The 17,766-nt window shown below is 48.3% G+C and overlaps 1 protein-coding gene across 2 annotated transcripts in view; it reads right to left on the minus strand.

The window, feature by feature from the left end:
* The window catches only part of PTPN11 (protein tyrosine phosphatase non-receptor type 11), a 34,080-nt gene extending 17,767 nt beyond the window's left edge, over window positions 1-16,313 (minus strand). Inside the window, exons 1-6 of one of the 2 annotated variants that reach the window (XM_077931165.1) lie at window positions 16,135-16,313; window positions 8,728-8,850; window positions 6,934-7,128; window positions 4,746-4,938; window positions 3,316-3,432; window positions 2,251-2,364 (exon numbers count right to left, since the gene is read on the minus strand). In XM_077931165.1, the coding sequence (XP_077787291.1) occupies window positions 2,251-2,364; window positions 3,316-3,432; window positions 4,746-4,938; window positions 6,934-7,128; window positions 8,728-8,850; window positions 16,135-16,148 (756 nt within the window). In that variant the 5' untranslated portion in view covers window positions 16,149-16,313. The remainder of the gene's footprint in view (window positions 1-2,250; window positions 2,365-3,315; window positions 3,433-4,745; window positions 4,939-6,933; window positions 7,129-8,727; window positions 8,851-16,134) is intronic. The other variant, XM_028741340.2, reaches the window with a different exon arrangement.
* Between the last annotated feature and the right edge of the window lie 1,453 nt (window positions 16,314-17,766).

The following is a 17,766-nucleotide window of genomic DNA, read 5'->3' on the forward strand; positions in this document are numbered from 1 at the left end:
ACTACGGCCGTGACCAGACACTGAGCATTTTTATAGAATTCCACAGAGGGCGATGACAACCCAGAGTCTACCGAGAAAGGATTTACAGCAATGTTAACGTTTTGCAAAGCAGCCCGTTTTCCAAAGCAGCAGAACACAGGGCACCAAGGATGAAAGTTTCACACAAGTAATGCTTGTGAATACCAGTTGTTGGAAGCCAGGGGAGGGGAAGTGTTCCTGTGCTTTGACCTACTTGCCAATTTCCCATTAGGGCAGCTGTTGGACACAGTGAGAACAGGATACTGGACAAGGTGGGCCTTTGGCCTGATCAAGTAGGTTAATATTATTAATAATATTAATAATATTTATACCCCACCCATCTGGCCGGGCTTCCCCAGCCACTCTGGGTGGATCCCAACAGAACACTAAAAACAGAATAAAACTTCAAACATTAAAAACTACATTCAGATGTCTTCTATAAGTCCGATAGTTGTTTATTTCCTTGACATCTGATGGGAGGGTGTTCCACCAGGTGGGCACCACCACCGAGAAGGCCCTTTGCCTGGTTCCCTGTAATCTCACTTCTCACAGTGAGGGAACCGCCAGAAGGCCCTCAGAGCTGGACCTCAATATCCAGGCTGAACGATGGGGGTGGAGACGCTCCTTCAGGTATACTGGGCCGAGGCTGTTTAGGGCTTTAAAGGTCAGCACTAATCCTTTGAATTGTGCTCGGAAACATACTGGGAGCCAATGTAGGTCTTTCAGTACCAGTGTTATGTGGTCTCAGCAGCCATATAACTTTCTTGCTTCAGGAAGAGCTGTTGCTCACAAGCCCTCACAGGCAGCTAGCCAAGTGCTTTGCCGATGGCCTTGAAACTGCTGTGGCCCCGGGGAAGATTCTGGCTGGGGTTGGAGGAGGTCACCTGAGAGCCAACCAGGCACCAGGCTGCGAATACAGGGTCCTCCACTCCTGTGGCAGGGAAGTCTGGATCCAACAGCCCTTTGGGGTAGTTAGCAATGCAGAGAGCTACTGTGGAATGCCCTCCCATCAGATGTCAAGGAAATAAACAACTATCTGACTTTTAGAAGACATCTGAAGGCAGCCCTGTTTAGGGAAGTTTTAATGTTTGATGTTTTATCGTGTTTTTAATATTCTGTTGGGAGCCTCACCACATTTTTAGGCGTGGGGGAGTCCTGCACCCCAACCAAGGATATCTTAGGTTCCAGCTCTAGGCAGGGCTGAACCCTAATGAGGATAAAACACACATTTGGGCTCCTAGGTAGCATCATAGCTGGCCTCATTTGCCTCCTTAAAGGTAAAGGGACCCCTGACCATTAGGTCCAGTCACAGAAGACTCTGGGGTTGTGGCGCTCATCTCGCTTTACTGGCTGAGGGAGCCGGCGTATAGCTTCCGGGTCATGTGGCCAGCATGACTAAGCAGCACACGGAAACGCTGTTTACCTTCCCACAGGAGTGGTTCCTATTTTATCAACTTGCACTTTGACGTGCTTTTGAATTGCTAGGTTGGCAGGAGCAGGGACTAAGCAACGGGAGCTCATCCCGTTGTGGGGATTCGAACCGCCATCCTTCTGATCGGCAAGCCCTAGGCTCTGTGGCTTAGACCACAGCACCACCCGTGTCCCCTGGTTTGTCTCCTTAACCAGGTTTAAAAACAAGGTCCTTTTTCGGTCACAGAAAACCGAAATGCCTAGCGGGTCTCTCAAGATGGGCAATAGCCACTGAGCCCTTAGGAAGAAGAACCCAGAGAAATCCATCGGTGCCATGGCTCCCTCTAGTGGTGCCGCAGCGATGCTATGGAAAGCTCCTACCTTTCCACCAACAAACCAGCAACCTCACCCAGAGGCAAAGAAAGCCTTGGGAGGCAAAGTTCGTTCCTCAGAAGTGCCTAAACTCTAAGAGCAACTCACAACCATTGTTCCGAGTTGCATTGAGAGACTTAACATGCACAAGAAACGGGCTGCAGCCCAAGCGACGAGCTGGAAAGTTCAAATCAATATGCGAAATCACAGATGCACGCAAAACAGCTCCACACTCACTGCACTTTTATTTAAGAAGAGTCAATGGCTAGATCAGGCCAATGGCACTTCTAGTCTAGCATCCTCTTCCCATGGTGGCCAACCAGTTGCCCCAATGGAAAACCCTCAAGCAAGATTCAAGCACAACAGCCCTCTCCCCTCCTGTGGTTTCCAGCAACTGGCATTCAGAAGCACTTACTGACTCCGACCATGGAGGCAGACGACCCCGCTTACCTCAAATTCTTCCCAGAAGCCTTGTTTAACTTTGTCGGTGGTCTCTGCCAGCTTGCTCAGTTCTTTGACACGGCTCTCAATCTCTGCCGCATTGATGCGGGTGGTGTTGAGGGGCTGTGGAGGAAGAAAGAGAGGCAGGTGAGCATAGACGTTTTTGTGTATCCCTGGGAGGGACGCGGGTGGCGCTGTGGGTTAAACCACAGAGCCTAGGACTTGCCGATCAGAAGGATCGGTGGTTCGATTCCCCGCGACAGAGTGAGCTCCCGTTGCTCGGTCCCTGCTCCTGTCAACCTAGCAGTTCAAAAGCACCTCAAAGTGCAAGTAGATAATTAGGTACCACTCTGGTGGGAAGGTAAATGGCGTTTCCGTGCGCTGCTCTGGTTCTCCAATGGCTTAGTCATGCTGACCACATGACCTGGAAGCTGTACACCGGCTCCCTCGGCCAATAAAGTAAGATGAGCGCCGCAACCCCAGAGTCGGTCACGACTGGTCCTAATGGTCAGGGCTCCCTTTACCTTTACTTTACCATCCCTGGGACAGAGCCCCCTTGTAAGATCCATTCATACTGTATGGAAAATGTTCATGCGCTCCAAATGATGCACCTATTTCCAAGAGTTTGGATTCAAGACCCATTCATCCAGTTTGGGGGCTGTAAGCAAAGTTTTTTGAGCATGGGGCATGGTGAGCAAGGGGCATGGTGGCACCTGGCCCTTGAATTGACTTCCGAAGCAGCGATATTTATAGCCCTTTCTCCAAAGTCAAGACCAGGGCAACGAGGGGGAAACATACATTTAGAAGAGCATGTTCTATGAATGTAAAAAACTAAGTTTCAACTGATACTGTGCTCTGAAAGGAGCCAGCCATCAAACGCCAGGGATCTGGGACCTTCTGCATGCCAAGCAATGCCCTGCCGAGGATCAGAAGCCTGGAGAGGGAAGGGATCCACACGGAAGGGCTCACTCTGCAAACAAGAGCACACAGGCACACGCGCACACCAGGGCCATTGCAGAGGACTGGAGCCCATCCCTCTCCAAAATGCTCATCACCGGGAGCTTTTCTTCTCACCTGCTTCAGTTGAAGGACTGTCCCCAGGGTTTCCACCATGGGGTTCTTCTTGTAATGCTCCACAAGGTCTGTCAAGGAATCAAATCTCTCCCCTCCACCAACGTCGTACTTCATATCCTTGGAAGGAAAGGAGAAGAGACAGGCGCTAGTTAGCTATGCACGCGGGTGCCCGGTATTTGCATAATTTATTCTAGGCCAGTCACTTTTAGAAATTATTTTCCATCTATCAAGAAAATCAATTCAGGCTGCATAAATCTGCATATGACTAAAACCCCAGCCTCAGCACACACCAAAAAGCACATTTTTTATTCTTTAAAGATGCAGTCTTAGGAGGAGGATTTCTCTTTCTCTTTATCTTCATTATTCTTTCTTTCTTTTTTTCTCTTTTGTTTTCCTTGGTCTCCTCTGCTCTAGGTCTTTATTAGGATTAAACAGACACAAAGGTGATGGATGGTCAGTGAAGGACACTGGGTGAAAGATCTCCCAGGGAGGGAGGCTCAGAGAAGAACGAAAAACTCCCAGGTGTGAGCTGCGAGGGTCCACCCTTTCTGTGTGAGACAAGAACGAAGAGCTACCTTCGAGAGAGGACTCTGCATTTTCTTTTCTTTAGCTGTTTTTATTTAGATTAGCTTGTTTTTTATTGTCTTGTATTATAAAAAAAACTTTAATAAAAAATGGGGGGGGGGGAATACAGTAAAAAAAATCCTCCACCTCGGTTGTCAAATGTAATTCATTCTGGAAGACCGTTCAACTTCCGAAATGCTCAACAACCGAGGTACGGCTTTCCGATTGGCTGCAAGAGCTTCTTGCACTCAAGCGGAAGCCGTGTCAGACGTTCAGGTTCTGAAAAACGTTCGAAAACCGGTACGCTTACTTCTGCGTTTTTGGCGTTCAGGAGCCGAAATGTTCCAAAACAGAGGCATTCAGGAACCAAGATTTGACTGCAATTAGGTGCAGAGAGGGACGTGGGTGGCGCTGTGGGTTAAACCACAGAACCTAGGACTTGCCAATCAGAAGGTCGGCGGTTTGAATCCTCGCGACGGGGTGAGCTCCCATTGCTCAGTCCAGCTCCTGCCAACCTAGCAGTTAGAAAGCACGTCAAAGTGCAAGTAGATAAATAGGTACCTCTCCGGCGGGAAGGTAAACGGCGTTTCTGTGCGCTGCTCTGGTTCGCCAGAAGCGGCTTAGTCATGCTGGCCACATGACCCGGAAGCTGTACACCGGCTCCCTTGGCCAATAAAGCAAGATGAGCGCCGCAACCCCAGAGCCGGCCATGACTATACCTAATGGTCAGGGGTCCCTTTACCTAGATGCAGAGAACCAGAATGCAAACTTTCCACCTACATTAAAGCACACCCAGAAATTGCTCCAGCAATTTCCTCCTCCAGGCCTACAGCTTCTTTGCCTCACCCACATCCTCATTCCTTTACCTGGCACCGGATCATGACATGCGTCACTTTGGACTTCCCATCGTTGCTCTCTCCTTTATCGTCCCCCGTCCGAACGGAAAGGACAAAGTCTCCCGGGTGGCTCTGGCTCTCGCGGACAAGAAAACTCCCATGTTTCCCTTTTTCTGTCAACAGCTTCTCCGCTTCTTTTCCAGAAAGATGCCCATGAAACCACCTTTGGAAAGGCAGCAAAATGAGGTGAGTCGCATCGGGCCAACACACTGGTTGCCTGCACTCAGCCAGTGTTAGAAACTGGGATAGAAAAGATAGGAGCCAAATGGCTTCTAGGACCTGGGTTGTGGGCGCCAAAACAGAATGTCTAGTCGCCACGGGGGGGGGGGGGGGAGATGCAATTCACATAAGTGACACAGTTTTAGCAGAAATTGTTAATGCATGCTTAATTTGGTGTTTACAATAAAAATATTGGTACCATATTTCAGTTTTCAAAACACTCTATTCTTTATTGTTAAACTCCTTAATATATTGTCTATCCTTAACACATACTTCGAAGCTTCAAATCACATACATTTCAGTAATCCTTGAGCGTCGGCCAGGCACTAAAAAATGGCACCCAGACTTTTGGAGGTGCTCGCAAATGGAGAATCTTTAGGCGCAAAATGCGCCTGGCGCCCTGCTAATTTCAAACCCTGCGCTCAGCAACTGTTCCACAAACAGGTGTGATGTAGGGGTCAAAGTAGACGCGCCAAAATTTATGATACCTGATGCACAAGCCTTTTAAATATACATTTCTTTTGAAAAAGTGGTCATTGAAACTGGAAGGCACACTTCACTCTTATGTAACACCTCTGCCCAGAGACCTGCACCAGTTGCCAATTTGTTACCAAGTTCAATGTGTTGCTATTAATATACAAAACCATTAACAACTTGGGACCCATTTATGTGCCAGATGGACTTACTCCACATAGGCCCACTACACCACTTCACTCTGCAGAACTGGCCCTGGTACTCACTCTGCATTTGTAAGAAAGCAATCTTTTAGCGTGTTGGCACCTACACTTTGAAACTCCCTGCCTGTTGACATCAGGCAGCCACCTTTGCTGTACAGTGGTATCTCGGGTTACAGACACTTCAGGTTACAGACGCATCAGGTTACAGACTCCGCTAACCCAGAAATTGTACTCAGAAGCCAGAACAAGAGGGATCGCCGCGCAGCGAACCCTTTTGCTGTTCTGGCTTCTGGGATAGCTGCGCAGCCTGCATTCGCTCCATAAGACGCACACACATTTCCCCTTACTTTTTAGGAGGGAAAAAGTAAGTCTTATAGAGCAAAAAATACGGTATTTGTTTGCCAAGCATGTAAAGCTGAATGCACACAAGTTAAATGTGTGTAAGTTGCGGGCTTACTGTATAGCTAAAAATATTTTAAAGGACATAAAAGCAAGGTGAAAAGGCAGTGCATAAGCAGGGTGAGCTACCCCCTGAATTCTGCTTCGCTGCAGAGCCACCACTGAGGGGCCAAAGGGTGGTCCTGCAGCGTCAAACTCAGGAGGGATCAGATGACCCAAGAGAGCAACAGGGTCTCTCCTAGCCCTGTAAAGCCCTTGGTTCACCAGTAGGCCTGACTCAGGGGGAAGCCAGGCCTGCTTGCACCTAGACCATTAATGCTAACACTGGCCACACCCAGAACTTGCGGGGCTACCTTGACGCCAGCGGCGTACGAAGTGGGAGACGGGCCACCCCGGGTGCCACTCGGAGGGACGGGGGACAAGATGGCCCCTGCCTCCCTCCAGCTGTAGATCGGCCGAGGGCGTCCGGCATCTGTACAGGCTACCGCTCTCGCACACTGTCCATGCGGGCTGCCTCACAGCGACCGTACAGGCTGCCACGCGTGCGCACTCCATGCAGAATGCCGCACATGTGCACTCCGTACTGGATGCTACTTGCGCGGCAGCCTGTATGGTCGCCATGCAAGCGGCACGGCTGCGCATGTGCGGCATCCCGTACGGAGTGCGCACGCACAGGATGCTGCACGTGCGCAGTATGTACGGGATGCCACACATGCACACTCTGTACGGGATGCCCTGCCCCAGGTGCCGGAGAGGGTTCCTCCGCCACTGCTTGACGCCACCACCATCGTCATGCCCTATCCCCAGGAAATCATCCTGTTTGGTGCCCAGCCTCCTCCTCGCACAACTCCCGGCTTTCTCACCTTTCAGACGTGGGGTCAGCACAGTTGAGCGGATACTTCAGCTCAATCACGTCGCCGTTCTTCTCCTTGAGCTGCCCGTGATGTTCCATGTAATACTGCACCAGCTCTGCCAAGGTGGCGAACTTTTCCCCTCCATAGAGGTCGTAGTAGTCACCTGTATTCTGGATCTTGATGTGGGTGACTGCTCCATTCCGCCTGGTAGAGACAGCAAGAAAGCTGACTGACAAGAATGCATATATGATCACATGGAGCTGCCTTGTATCAAGTCAGACCCATCTCTCCCTGTCAGGGCCGGCCTTGGATGTGGGTGAGCAGGTGGCCGCTTGGGGCACCAAGCTGAGCTCAGTGCCTGTGTTTTCTGCTTTTGTTTTTAAATGTACTGCCTGCAGTGAGCGAGAGCGGCAAAAAGCAAGTGTCTTTAACCTTCTCCGAAGGTTCTACAAGTTTTTTGGGTACTAATGACAAAGATGATAATCCTGCAATTAGTGTTCAAGTATGTTCATAGGGACGCGGGTGGCGCTGTGGGTTAAACCACAGAGCCTAGGGCTTGCCGATCAGAAGGTCGGCGGTTCGAATCCCCGCGACGAGGTGAGCTCCCGTTGCTCGGTCCCAGCTCCTGCCAACCTAGCAGTTCGAAAGCACATCAAAGTGCAAGTAGATAAATCAGTACTGCTCCGGCGGGAAGGTAAACGGCGTTTCCATGTGATGCTCTGGTTCGCCAGAAGCAGCTTAGTCATGCTGGCCACAGGACCCGGAAGCTGTACGCCGGCTCCCTCGGCCAATAAAGCAAGATGAGCGCCACAACCCCAGAGTCGGCCATGACAGGATCTAATGGTCAGGGGTCCCTTTACCTTTATGTTCATAGAATGAAAACAAAAATTGTAGAGTTGAAAGGGACCTCGAGGGTCATCAAGTCCGACCCCCTGCAATGCAGGAATCCAGCTAAAGAATCCCTGACAAGGTGGCCATCTGACCTCTGCTTTAAAATCTCCAAGGAAGGAGAGTCCACAACTTTCCAAGGGAGTCTGTTCCACTGTTTAACTGTTCTTACTGAAAAAAGTCATTCCTGATGTTTAGTCGGATGCTGATGGGAAGTGGAATCCAGCCACACCGGGAAGGCTGCAGGTTTCCCACCCCTTATCTAAATTATCTGATTGGCAGCGGCTCTCCAAGGCCTCTGAACTCAGGCCAGGCTCCCTCCTCCCGCTTCGCTGCCCTCTTCAGAAACTGGGCTTCTCAACCTCCAAAGGGAGAGAGGAAAGGGGTTGCTGGTTCAGTACACAATGAAACTATGGCTATATTTGCATACATATACTTTAGGGACGCGGGTGGCGCTGTGGGTAAAACCTCAGCACCTAGGACTTGCCGATCGCATGGTCGGCGGTTCGAATCCCCACGGCGGGGTGCGCTCCCGTCGTTCGGTCCCAGCGCCTGCCAACCTAGCAGTTCGAAAGCACCCCCGGGTGCAAGTAGATAAATAGGGACCGCTTACTAGCGGGAAGGTAAACGGCATTCCGTGTGCTGCGCTGGCTCGCCAGATGCAGCTTGTCACGCTGGCCACGTGACCCGGAAGTGTCTGCGGACAGCGCTGGCTCCCGGCCTATAGAGTGAGATGAGCGCACAACCCTAGAGTCTGTCAAGACTGGCCCGTACGGGCAGGGGTACCTTTACCTTTACCTTACTTTAGGCCAATCACCTGATTAAAGAGGTCTTAGTAAGGTTGTCAAATGGAGATCGAAAGGGACTGACCCTAGGATCTCATGCATGCAAAACTCTCTCTGATAATTTACTCACCGAACTGAAAGGGTGAAGTCCCCAGGGTTGCTCTTGCTGGGCCGGGCCAGAAAGCTGCCATCTACTCCTCGTGTCAGCAGGAGGTTCTCTGCCTCCACTCCGGTAATATTTGGGTGAAACCATCTAAAAAGAGAAAGAATGGTGGGGAGTGATATAAATAGAAAGGAACGTAAGCTCTTTTTATATGCAGAAACAGCAGCAAGAATATTACTGGCCCAAAAATGGAAGCAAGAAGAGTTACCGACGATTGAAGAATGGAGGATGAAGTTAATGGACTATGCAGAATTAGATAAACTAACAGGAAGGATTCGAAACCGGCGAGACCAGAAATTCACGGAAGACTGGAGTAAATTTACGGACTATTTGAAAAGTAATTGTGAAGAAAGACGACGTTTGTAGGGTTGCAAGAAGTTTTGTGAGGAGTATTATTAGAAGTATTGTAAAAATGGATAAGGGGGAGGATGATTTGTTAAGAGATGTAAAGGCAATATAAAGTTAAGAAATGCATAAGAAGTGGTTAAAACGGTAGATCATCAGAGGTGCTGATGGAAGTCCAAAAAGATTGTATAAGTGATAAGTTCTGTGGTACATTTTATAATTTATATGTTAAAAGTAATAAAAATAAAAAGAGAAAGAATAGCCCCCCCCCCCACAGCAACAAAAAAGCCATGTTTTAGAAATCTAAGTCATTAGCAAAACCGAACAAATCCTCATAAGCTACTAGTACTCTTAAAACAAAAATATATTCTTCACACATTGAATATGCTTGTGGCCCATCTGGCTCAATATTGTCTACAATGACTGGCAGCAGTGCTCCAGCATACCACACCAGAGCTTTCCCCACCTGAACCCAGGTGCTTCTACATGCAAAGCATTGTGCTGCCACCGCAGCACGGTCCTTCCTTTACTTTTGCGTCATCTATGGCGCGCTGATAACCTGAAAGGAAAGAGAACCAGCCCACTTGCCATTTACAGATGCTCCCCTGCAGGTAGCACCTGATCACCACAGGCGAGCAGCTGTTTGCATGCCTGAGTAAAGTACCGTATTTTTCGCTCTATAAGACGCACCAGACCACAAGACGCACCTAGTTTTTGGAGAAGGAAAACAAGAAAAAAAATATTCTGAATCTCAGAAGCCAGAACAGCAAGAGGGATTGCTGCGCAGCGAAAGCAGCAATCCCTCTTGCTGTTCTGGTTTCTGGGAGAGCTGCGCAGCCTGCATTCGCCCCATAAGACGCACACACATTCCCCCTTACTTTTTAGGAGGGAAAAAGTGAGTCTTATAGAGCAAAAAATACGGTAAAGGAAATGGCAAGACTATGCGGGGCAAAATCTCCCTTCTTTCTCTCTCTCTCTCTCTCTAAGTTATAAGACTTTCATTTGTGGGAGGAGTCCCATGAAAAGGATTTGCATTGCCAACTGAGACTTCAAACAGAGTAAGACAAACCAAGAGGGAAGGTACAACCTCATGCTTCACAAATGCAGCCGCGAAAGCTGATGGGGAATCCACTCCTGCCTTTAGAAGGTTCGGCTCCAAAGGATTCCTCTGAAGCGTTAAGCTGGAAGACTTTGCAGAGACTCAACGCCATCCCAGCCTGGGAATACCTTGCAAGTGCCCTCCATATATCCTCTTGGTCTTAGCCACCCACAACCATCCTTTCCCGTGACTAATATAGCACCTTGCCTCCACGCAAACAGCACCTTTCACCCAGCGTTTGCCGCCTATGCTGTCAGTGCCGTCTCACTTATTTTTAGAAATACGGCTAACTTGAGCCAACATTTTGGCTTAGGCTGCGCTTCCCACCCTGGGGCCAAAACTCAAGATTCCTGAAAAGCCTAATGAGTTATTATCATTGGTAATTAAGATATTTATATACTGCCACCATTGTGCAGTGCTTAGAGCAGGCTTTCTCAACCTCGGCCCTCCAGATGTTTTGAGACTACAGTTCCCATCATCCCTGACCACTGGTCCTGAGAAGCTAGGGATCATTTGTAGGCCAAAAACATCTGGAGGGACGAGGTTGAGGAAGCCTGGCTTAGAGCAACAGAACAAAGCGCCAGGTCCCTGCCCTGATGAACTTACAATCTAGATTTAGACTTTGGGAGTGGGGGAGGCCAGTAAGAACCCTGGTTTAAAAAAAAAAATACTACCAAGAAATTCATGCAAATCGAATCGCACAGGGAACTCTACACAAGCTACGTGTGCTCCCCAGTTCTTCTCTCTTCCTTTCTACCCCACTTGTCTTGGGCTTCCACCAGTTCAGTGGAAATGCTTCAGATTTAAAACCAAACCACGGTTTCTCTGATTTTTGAACCAGCACCATTGGGCGGGGGGGGGGGGACTTGTAAGTGTATGCCAAACCAGGATCTGACCCACAGCCCCCGAAGTTGGCTTGCAGTCCTTTGGGCCAAGGTGTGGTTTAGCATTAATCTAAACTGTCAATCCATGGTTTGAAATGTTCCACCCTCAGCAGCTGATATTTGGAACAGGATCCAGGGATCCTTGACAGTGGATCTTGGACTTTACATGGGGAAAAGAAATGAATGATTCTGAGACACCGTGACTTGTAGCAAATAACAGAAAGTGGAGAAGACAGATGTTAGCATGGATTGAATGATTTAAACACTCCTCTTTTTTATGTAACTGGCGGATGTAAAATCGGAAGTTTTGTTTTTGTATCTTTCTCAAATGTTTCTTTTAAAGCTTATTTTCTTTCTCTTTCCTCTCTTCTTCTTATCCATTTCCTTCTTTATTTTCTTCTTTCTTTAGAGCCCTATGTCTGTGGCCTTTATTAAGGTTCTAATTTGTATACTAATAGGGGGGCAAATAGCTGATGGAGGGCCCTGGGTGAGAGACAGGAAAATGACGGCCTCCCAGGGTGAGAGGCTGGGAGGAGAAAGGAAAGATTTCAGGTAAGAACTTCTGTGGGTGGTAAGGGCTAAGAATTTCTTTTAAGAGAGGGCTTTTTTGTATTTTTTGTAGCTGCTATTTTACTGTTTTATTGGGGGAGATAATAAAAACCTCATTAAAAAAAGGATCCAGGGATCTTCATGGAATGAACAGTGAAACTTTTCAAGCCATTTGGACCACAAACCATAGCTTAGAATCAATCATTATTATTTGTTTGTTTGTTAATTTATTTAAAGCATTTCTATCCCACCCTTTACGGGACGCGGGTGGTGCTGTGGGTTAAACCACAGAGCCTAGGACTTGCCGATCAGAAGGTTGGCGGTTCGAATCCCCGCGACGGGGTGAGCTCCTGTTGCTCAGTCCCTGCTCCTGCCAACCTAGCAGTTCGAAAGCACATCAAAGTGCAAGTAGATAAATAGGTACTGCTCCAGCAGGAAGGTAAACGGCATTTCCGTGCGCTGCTCTGGTTTGCCAGAAGCGGCTTAGTCATGCTGGCCACATGACCCGGAAGCTGTATGCCAGCTCCCTCGGCCAATAAAGCGAGATCAGCGCCGCAACCTCAGAGTCGGCCACGACTGGACCTAATGGTCAGGGGTCCCCTTTACCTTTTTATCCCACCCTTTAGGCAGAAACGTTCTCAGGGCGGCTTTCAAAAATCAAGTGTAAACCATGGGTAGCACAAACTCTGGTTGGAAATTAATCTGAACTGGTCAAAACCACATTTCATAAAACCTCATCAGACATTCCTTGATGAAAAAAAGGAATCAGCTTCAGCTTGCCCATCACAACCAATCTACCAATGCTCAGCATCAGTCTTTGCCAACCTGAACTACAACTCCCAACAGGCTGACAGGAGGGCACCAGGTTAGCAAAGGCTTCTCTATATGAACCACTGAACATGCACCTCGGAAATTCCCCATCGTCCTCTATGGCCTTCAAGACTTCTGATAGACAAATGTTCTTCAGCAGGCAAGTTGATGCAAAATGGGGCTCCACTGCAGGTGGAGCATGACCCTTCAAGACTAAGTGAGTCTTTGGCTTCAGGAAGGGAGGAGGCTAGAGCTGTGAGGGGCAGGGGGCAGCTTGAAAATCACTTCTCACCATTCCCCACACTGCCCATTCTTTTTCAATACCTCTTTTCCTCTGACCTTCTACCACCCACCATCACAGCCCACCAGCAACATTTTTTCCATTTCACAGGTTACGAAATGCAAGCTAACAGCACCTGGCACAGAATTTTGTGGGGGTTTGGCTGTGGGATTTAAAGGAGCCATTTTGAAAACCTGAAGCAGAGACCATAAAAAGCCCCAGACTCAACCCATCTAATGGAACCCAGAGGAAGAATGGGAGTTCCGGCAGTCACTGGCCGAGGTGGCTGCTCTATTTGTAACTTTTGTCCCGAGGCTATCTGGGGCTCCAGGTATATTTGGCTCAAAGTGGGAAGCAGCATTTTGTCAATGGCCAAAAATAGAAGGATTTGGGGGTGCATCAAGTCAGCCGTAGGCCAACAAGTTATGCCAAGTGGTTCCGGAAATGTGATCGGAACAACAGCACTCAGACGTCAGACACTCATTTAAGGCTGATATACCACCCTGATTCTAGGGTCTGAGGCGGACTATGCCATTTTACAAATACAGAGAAGAAGAAAATGGTGGCGGGCCTGCAGGAAGCATGTTTTTGAAATTATTTGCTAATGTAATCAAATATATGGGGAATATAAGGAAATACAAAGGGATCATATCAATAAAACAAAATCAGGAATTAAAAATGAATATGTTTGGCAATGCTGGAGTAGAACTGGTATTTAAAAGGAACTGAGATAACATCCAATCAAAAACTGTGACCAGGAGGGTATGGAATACAAAACTGACAAATTTTAGTAGAGGGAGGTGTTTGAAACGAGCCAGACATCAGGCACATTTTTCACCTGCCTTTCAACCACTTGCGACCAAAATGCCTGGGCACTGTTCTCATTTGCCCATAAGCCTCTAATGGCAGCCCTGAAGGATCAGACCAAAGCCGTTCCTGGTCCATCAACCTACTTCTCAGAGTAGGCAGAAAGATGACCACAAGAAAAGGCAGGGCACAAGCACTCTCTCTGTTGTCCCCCAACAACTGGCATTCAGGGATAGACTGCCTCTGAACCTGGAGATTTCACACAGCCATCACTAAAATAATGTGTGGAGAAAGTGTTTATCCAGCTCTCATAACATGAGAACTTAGGGCTGTCCAATGAGGTCAAAAGTAGGCACTTCTTCACACATCACATAGTTAAAACTATGAAATTCATTACAAGATGTAGTGATGGCTACTAACTTGTATGGCTTTAAAAAGGGTACAGTGGTACCTTGGGTTAAATACTTAATTCATTCCGGAGGTCCGTTCTTAACCTGAAACTGTTCTTAACCTGAAGCACCACTTTAGCTAATTAGGCCTCCTGCTGCCGCCATGCCGCAGGGGCCTGATTTCTGTTCTTATCCTGAAGCAAAGTTCTTAACCTGAAGCACTATTTCTGGGTTAGTGGAATGTGTAACCTGAAGCGTATGTTACCTGAAGCGTATGTAACCGGAGGTACCACTGTATAGACAAATTCTTAGAGAATAAGGATATCAAGAACAGTCATAATAAAGGTACCCCTGCCCGTACGGGCCAGTCTTGACAGACTCTAGGGTTGTGCGCCCATCTCACTCAAGAGGCCGGGGGCCAGCGCTGTCCGCAGACACTTCCGGGTCACGTGGCCAGTGTGACAAGCTGCATCTGGCGAGCCAGCGCAGCACACGGAAACGCTGTTTACCTTCCCGCTGGTAAGCGGTCCCTATTTATCTACTTGCACCCGAGGGTGCTTTCGAACTGCTAGGTTGGCAGACGCTGGGACCGAACAACAGGAGTGCACCCCGCCGCGGGGATTCGAACCGCCGACCTTTCGATCGGCAAGCCCTAGGCGCTGAGGCTTTTACCCACAGCGCCACCCGCGTCCCACACATGGTCTACGGCCATACTACAGTCATAATAGCTATGTTCTAATTCCACTGTAGGAGGCAGCATGCCTCTGAACACTAGTTGCTGAGAATCACAAGCTGGCAGAATGCTGTTGCACTCAGGCTGTCCAGAAACATAAGGCTGGCCACTGCGAGAACAGGATACCTTTGTACAGTAGGCAACATTCCAGCAATGCAAAAGTCTGAGTTTTCAACACTCCAATAATAGGCAAGCGAGAGGCACTATGACAGTTCAATGACACATTCCAAATTGTTCAAGGCATCTGGTTGGCCATTATGAGAGTAGGATGCTAGACTAGGTGAGCTTTTGCAGGGTTCTTCTTCAGTTCTTAATTTGCCTAAAATCCCCTTCTACAGCTAGTGGTCTGGCAGTGGGAAATTTTATTAACACATTTCTACCCTACCTTCTAGGTCTTCTGGGAAATATTTAAAACACAGAAAAAATCCAGCACAACAATACAGCAAGATACAGATTCAAAGCTTAAAATTCCACAAATTAGTAATGCATTGCACGAAGAAGGATCAAAAACAAAACAGCCAATCACATTACCAAAACAAGAGAGCAAAAAACAGCCATAGACATTTAAAGTTGATAGTCACATCTTGCAGTGGGGAGCTTTTTTGTGAAGAAGCAGGGCAGATCTGCACCACGCGTTTAAAGCACATCCAACACGCATTTAAAACGCATTACTTTCCCCAAAGAATCATGGGAATTGTAGTTTGCTAAGAGGGAAACTTTTGATGTATGGTGTAGTAGAGACAGGTGAAGTGATAGGATCACACTGAATTATGCAAAAGACGAGAGAGGATGTAGATTCCCAAAGCCACCTTGGAACATGGGTTGCTTGGCTGCCCGTGAACTTTTAAGCCTTGTAAAGCCCCTGGCTTATATGTTCTGGGAACATCGGTGTTCCTGGCCTCCAAAGTCCCCTCCCTCCCCTGCACACAGTCCAGCACAGTCCCCACAAATCTCTGCAGCGAGTCAAGACTCGGCCAAAGGATCTGGCTGCCGACCCACAACCAGCGCACATTCAAAGCAAGCACACCATGTCTCCCCCCGCCCCCAGAAGGAATCCAGGGAGCTGGAAGTCCGAACACACAGAGGGAGCTACAATTCCCAGCACCCTGGGCAACCTAGGGTCCCCAGGGTTCATTGGGACTCTCTCGTGGGCTTTAAATGTGGCGTTGCATGTGCTTTTACATGCATGGTGTGGAGAGGCAGAGTACGAGCTCGCTCTCTTCGCAAGGCTTGACCTGGGGGCTGTCTTCATTGCAGAGGGAAGGAGCCCCTCTGCTTCTCCGCCCCCCCTGCCCCCGTACAGCCTGTCCTGCGGCAAAGGAAAGGCCGCCCCCCACCTCACCCCACCCCACTAAGGACCTGAGGGATTGGGGCTACCCCCCCACCTGTCCCCATGGCAACAGCAGTGGGGAGGGGCCAAGCCCCCTTCCCCCACAGGAAGAGCGGAGGGGCGGGGCCTGCCGTTCTTCCCCGCTCACCTCCTCGAGGTCATCTTTCCGTCTCCGGCTTTCTCACATGAGGCCCCTTCGCCTCACGGGGAGCCCGGCCCGGGAGGTGGGGAGCAGAAACCAACCCGGGCCCGGCCGCATTCAGGGCCTGGGAGGGAGAGCCACACAGAGCAAAGCGTCGCAGCCACTAGCGCGTCACACGCCCGCGACGCGGCGGCGGCGGCGGGTCCCGCCCACAGTGGAGGGAAAGGGACGCCTCCTACAATGACCATAGAGACATCCGAGGGCAGAGAGGCACGGAGCGCCTCGAGTTCTGGTATTCATTGGGAAGCAGCCGCTCTTGGCGGAAAGACAGCAGCATTTCTATGGTTGGCACCCTTTCCATACTTGCATGTTGTTTTTTTTCCTATTTTGCAAATCTGGGTGGTTCGGTTACCAGCGCCTGATGTGAATGATTTCCAGACTTTATTTGCATGCGTGAAAGCTGTAGCAGAATTGCTGCAGTCCGTGCTTTTTGCAATTTGGCTTCACTGCTTGAACTTGTCCTTACACCTATATATGACTCTAGATTCAGGTTGGTAGCCGTGTTGGTCTGACGCAGTCGAAATAAATAAAAAAACTAAAAAATCGTCCAGTAGCACCTTAGAGGCCAACTAAGTTTGTTCTGGGTGCATGTGTATCTGAAGAAGTGTGCATGCGCACGAAAGCTTATACTGTACTGTACCCAGAACAAACTTAGTCTCTAAGGTGCTACTGAACAATTTTTTAGTTTTTTTATTTACTTTGACTATATCTGACTAACTTACTAACTTCATATATCTGATAAAATCTACTCTCGATCATGAATACTCAGGCCAATAATAAGTGTATGAGTCTTTAATGTACTATTTTGCAATGTAGGATATGAATATAGTATAAAATGCATTTTAATAAGTTAGATTTATTATATATATTCCATAATTTACAAAAATAATATTCATCCATATATCTTCCAGTAATGAACAAAACACAGCCAGCTTTCAACATTCAGAGAACTGCCATTGTTATTACATTTACACCCCACCTTTCTTCCATCACGAAACCCAATGGTTCTCAAGCCGTCAACTATCCAAAGCACCAACCAAAAGCTCTCAGACCACTCTCGGACCAAAATTTTTGTTATTTATATTGTGTTATGATAAAAGAAGGAAACGTATCATAAAGCATGTTATATGACAGATGGCTCCTTTTGTAATGTTTTGTAATGCTGAATAGGAAAACAGCAAAGACTCTTGTGAAACCCTGAAAACAACCAAGTGTGTACAGTATAAGGCAGGCATGTCTGAAGTCTGTTTCGGGGACCTAATCTAGTCCGCCAGTGAGTTTAATCCAGCCCCTGTGGCAGTTTATTTCCTGGGGTAAAATCCTAAAAATACCTCAACAACTTCAACCCTAAAAAAAGATTAACAACTTTGGTCGGCCCTCACGGCCCTTCACTTCATCAAATCTGGTCCTCTTTGAAAAAAGTTTGGACACCACTGGTGGTTTTCATGAACTGCCCGTAGTTCCCTGTGACCTGTGGGAGATTTTCTGCCGCAAGTTCCAAAGATCTCAGAAACACGTTCTGCAGTAACTCGGAGCAGGGCTTTAATGTGGCTGTTCCTGTTCTTTGGAAGAGCATCC

This window comes from Podarcis muralis, chromosome 7 (genome assembly GCF_964188315.1).
Source record: "Podarcis muralis chromosome 7, rPodMur119.hap1.1, whole genome shotgun sequence".
Lineage (NCBI taxonomy): Eukaryota > Metazoa > Chordata > Lepidosauria > Squamata > Lacertidae > Podarcis > Podarcis muralis.